At 35.5% G+C, this 5,000-nt stretch overlaps 1 protein-coding gene across 4 annotated transcripts in view; it reads left to right on the top strand.

Moving 5' to 3' along the window:
- The window catches only part of LanA (laminin subunit alpha), a 101,360-nt gene that overhangs the window by 40,989 nt on the left and 55,371 nt on the right, over positions 1 to 5,000 (top strand). For all 4 annotated transcript variants that reach the window (XM_068349824.1, XM_068349823.1, XM_068349822.1 and 1 more), the window contains exons 23-28: positions 235 to 375; positions 1,395 to 1,491; positions 2,009 to 2,112; positions 2,968 to 3,095; positions 3,791 to 3,918; positions 4,342 to 4,466. In XM_068349824.1, coding sequence (XP_068205925.1) covers positions 235 to 375; positions 1,395 to 1,491; positions 2,009 to 2,112; positions 2,968 to 3,095; positions 3,791 to 3,918; positions 4,342 to 4,466 — 723 coding nt within the window. The remainder of the gene's footprint in view (positions 1 to 234; positions 376 to 1,394; positions 1,492 to 2,008; positions 2,113 to 2,967; positions 3,096 to 3,790; positions 3,919 to 4,341; positions 4,467 to 5,000) is intronic.

Below are 5,000 nucleotides of genomic sequence, written 5' to 3'. Positions count from 1 at the left end.
GCATAAACATCTATATAAATAGGACATTTATTGAATAGTACCATTGATTCAAAATATCAATAAGGTTCTTACATATATTTATTTAAAAGTATGTGAATCCCAAAAGAATTGTAGAAGACAATTTGAATTTGAGCTAAACAATATAAATGAATCTGATAAAAATTAAGGTTGCTCAAGCTATATGGTAGTTTATTGATATTGTAGATAACATTTAAATCTTTCTACTTTGTATAGGTCTAGAGTTGGAGAGTCCGGATGTCATTTTACAAGGTGGTAATATTGCCGCTCAGTATTTCCTGGACGAACTACCAGAAAACAGAGAGAATTTCAACGTCACCATTCGTCTGACTGAACACAACTTCAGAACCATATCAGGTGAGTTATTTAGAGTCCAAAACTATGTAGAAAATTCAGTATTAACCCTCTGGTAATCCAGGTCTATCAGGCTTATGATTTCTGACCAGGGAACAATGGCGTCATGTGTCTGGCTCATGACTATTGGCCAGTGAGCAATGACATCATTTGTCCGGCTCATGACTATTGGTCAGTGAGTAGTGACAACAGGTGTCAGGCCCATGACTATTGGCTAGTGAAAAGTGTCGTCATGTGTCAGGCTCATGCCTATTGGCCAGTGAGCAATGATGTCATGTGTCAGGCTCATGACTATTGGCCAGTGAGCAATGACGTCATGTGTCAGGCTCATGACTAGTGGTCAGTGAACAATGACGTCATGTGTCAACCTACTTATATTGACGTTTCTCATTGTTACTAACAAAGAAATAAAACTAGAAAGAAATTAATCAAATTCCTTTATGGCTCTTATGTTTATATGAACAGATGACACCAATGTACAGTTGGACACAGTAATTCCTGACACACCCTGCTCTGAAGAAGTCTAGAGCACCATGTCATAGCCTATGCTGTGAGTTTCCTGTGTAGCCTGCCCCACCACCTCTGCTATCTCTCCGTAGCACTATCTGTTTCATTACTCGCCATGCAGTAATGGGGTGAAAGGTTACAATTCATCAAAGCGAGGTGTGCCAGGAATTCTCTTGTCCAACTTTAGTCGCTCCAAAGATTCCGGGCAAAATAAGCTCCACCCCCTGATGACGTCATAGCCAATCACGTTATCTTCCCAACAAATTTCAAACGACACTAACTTATATAGTCACTTTAAGGGGATGCGTTGTGACTGCTATTAATGAGGGAGACGTGATTGGCTATGACGTCTTCATGGGGGGTGGGGCTTATTTTGCCCGGAATCTCTACAGTGATTTTAAACAGATATGAACAGGTAAATTGATAATAATAATTAGTTATAAAAATGCTTCAGGACGTTTCATGATGTAAATAGAGTTGATAATAGACCTAATAGAAAAACCACAATCTTTCAGGAGCCTCATTGAAAAGAGATCAGTTTATGACCTTATTGCTTGGCTTGGAAGGCATCTACATACGAGCTAACTACTGGACCAATACTACTTTATCGAGGTAAAACATTCGTACGAGTTCAGTTCAACTATATGTTAAAATATGTAATGATTATAATTTTGTGAGGTGTGACGTCATATATTCTTGATGTACAGTTGATTTTTTATATATACTTTAATGTAGATTTTGAATTTTTAGGTGTTTTATACAATATCCTTTTCGTTTTTTGGTAGTATTCCACCTAGATATAGCTTTTTACTCATAAACTAAATACAAAATTAGTAGCATTTTATTTTTTATGAATACATTTCTGTAGATTTTTATTTTTTAGGTGTTTTATACAAAATCATTTTAAATTCTATAATATTCCTTTTAGTTGTAGCTTTTTACTTATAAACGAAATACAAAATTAGTCAACTACAAGCCCATGAGCCTAAGCTGTTTACTGGGGAGGCCACTGCTTTGGTTGGGCACCACATTGAAGGGTTGGGTTTGCTAACGTTCTGGTGAGTATCTATTCTGATAAAGTGGAACTAAAACCAGACTCCTTTAAATATTTGACCTTCTTACCTTGCAGACTGTCTGACGTATTCCTAGACGTGCCAACCGTAAACTGGCCTGGGAGAGGGTCCCAGGCAGCATTGTCTGTGGAGTTGTGTCAATGTCCGGTTAACTATGAAGGTAGGCAGTTCTGTTATTAGCTTTTCCACTAAAAAAAAAAAAAAAAAACCTGAGTGGTATAGTAAAAATGGCGTGGCATGTTTGATATATTATTCACAAAAACAGCCATGTGAACATAGGGATTATTGCTATTCAATATTCTACTGGAAAATATTTTTTCATGTTTGTAATTTCATAGTTTACTGTCTACTGTTTATTTATGAATACAACTTCTGATCATTTTCATAAAAGTGAACCAATGTATGTAGATTTCTTTGCCATGAATTAAGATGTTAAAATTGCTTTAAACTTGAAAAAAATCTTAGATATTCAGAGTCAATGGCAAATAGGAATGGCTATATGTATACCACTGGATGCTTATTTATTTTTATATTTACTGATGAAGAAGGAAATTTAGTATTTCAAGCATGATTTTAGATCATACCTAAAAACTGTAAAGAGGTATAGGCTTCATGGTGCTCTTTATTTTGAGAGAGAATTGCAAATGCCAGAAGACAAATTGTAATTAGGTTATAGACCCAAAGAGAGAGAGATGGCTGTATATATATATATATATATATATATATATATATATATATATATATATATATATATATATATATATATATATATATATACATGTATATATATATGTGTGTGTGGGTGTGTATTTGCTTAACTTTTTTTTGAAGTCAGTACTGTCTATATGAAACTATTTCAATTCATCTTTTCGTGATTTGAATCTTAATATAAAAAAATGCAATTCCTTCAAAAGCAGTATGACAGTTTGGCAAACTATTTTGCGTATTCTTTAATTTTTTCTCTTCAGCGTAGAATAAATTTACTTCCTTTTCAATAAATGATTTTATCTATCAGGTACTTCGTGCGAAAGATGCGCAGATGGATACTACCGCGCTCAGAGGGGACCTTACGGTGGCTTCTGCGTACCTTGCCAGTGTAACGGTCATGCAAATACGTGCGACAAGGAAACGGGAAAATGTATCGTGAGTAGTCTAATAGAAATGATTAAAGTATCTTTTTGATTCATTACTGGTATGTCTCGATCATGCTTTTGTTAAGGATATACATTCAAGGTTAAATAAAATTATCATACGGGTCTAATTATTCTATTTGGTGAACTTATCTCCAGAAAGGTTTAGGCCGTGCTTGTGTTACTCTAAGGCAGGGGTTCCCAAACTTTTTGTTCTTTTGTACCCCTTTGGCATATTCATAGATTCTAGTGTACCGCTAAAATTGGTGATGAAAAGAGGAACAATGAAATTAATATTGTGATATGATTTTATTGTTAAATCTGAATACAGATTACATTATGTATTGCACAGATCTCAGATCCAATGTACCCCCTGAAGAGTAAAAAATGTACTAGCAGGCTACCCCAGTTTGGGAGCCCCTAGGGGTCACATACAAGTGACCTTAGACTCGGGCCTAGTCTAATGTCACTTGTATGTGATGTTTAGTTCACAAATCATAACTATACTCGCTTTATAACTTATATGGGTAATGATATCTGCACAGAAGAGGTAGGGCAGAGAAAGCGATCAGTAGACACTGAAACAGACAGTGAAATAAACATTAAGAATACAGGGTATTAATATGACCAAACATCTATGTATAGTTCCATATCATTAGATAAACAAATAAATAAGTCATTATATGAGTTTTCCCGTTTTTCATGCAGAATTGTCGACACAGTACCGTTGGTGACCATTGTGAATTCTGTGCTGCTGGCTACCATGGAGATGCAACGCAGGGGACCCCATACGACTGTCTGATTTGCGCTTGTCCCTTACCATCTATCACCAACAAGTAAGTTTTCTTACTTCTTATATGAAAGGAATGTCTTGTTGTTGTTGTGTGTCATTTCTTTATTTAATCTTTTTTGTCACTTATTTGTTTCTAAATGTCACGGAATGTTTTCATTCTTAACCTCCTGAGTCGTTCATAGAAGCCTGTTCCCTCTTCTAGTTTCCTTACTTGAGTAATATAAACTTCCTCTGCTCTTTGCTTAGCTTTAAGCAAGTCCTCATATAGATTAGAGGTGGCCACAAGACCATTGGAAATACTTACCAGATCCCTTGGTTCTGTTGATGTAGGATTTTTCCAATTGTTTCCTAGCATATCAATTAGGGATGCTACATTCGATTCCTATTTTTTGGGGAGGGTTGTAAGTCAGTGTATCATCTTACTATTCAATGTCTAAATCGATGTTTTTTTGTTTTTTTCTTGTAGCTTTGCTGAAAGCTGCGACGTTACAGGAGACGGCTTCTCCATAATCTGCAACTGCCGCCCAGGGTACGTTGGACGTCATTGCGAACGGTGTGCCCCAGGGTATTATGGTCAACCTGAGATACTGGGTATGTTATTCTGCGTGCAAGGTTTTGTCATTTCTTTCTTGGTGATTAATTTCTTTGTTAGCTGTGGGGTTTAGAAATAGTTTTTTAAAGACATTATTACGTGAGGGTTTTTGTAGAGTTCCTTCAGTCCCTAGCTAAACTTGCTTTATATTTTGCTTCTATAAAGTTGCAAAGTTATATCATTTCTTTCTTGGTGAATTAGTTTTCTGTTAATTGTGTAGTTTAAATAGTTCTGCAGAAATCATTACTTGAAGGCAGTAGAGTTCCTTCAGCCCCAATCTAAACTTGCTTTATATTTTTCTTCTATAAAGTTGCAAAGTTATGTCATTTCTTTCTTGGTGAATTAGTTTTCTGTTGATTGTGGGGGTTTAAAAAGAGTCATTACTTGAGGGTTTATGTAGAGTTCCTTCAGCCCCTAGCTACACTTGCTTTATATTTTGCTTCTATAAAGTTCCAAATTGCAAAGTTATGTCAATTCCTTCTTGGTGAATTAGTTTTATGTTAATTGTGGGATTTAAAAAGAGTTTTTATAGA

This window comes from Palaemon carinicauda, chromosome 26 (assembly GCF_036898095.1).
Source record: "Palaemon carinicauda isolate YSFRI2023 chromosome 26, ASM3689809v2, whole genome shotgun sequence".
NCBI lineage: Eukaryota > Metazoa > Arthropoda > Malacostraca > Decapoda > Palaemonidae > Palaemon > Palaemon carinicauda.
This window is presented reverse-complemented; position numbering and strand designations above follow the sequence as displayed.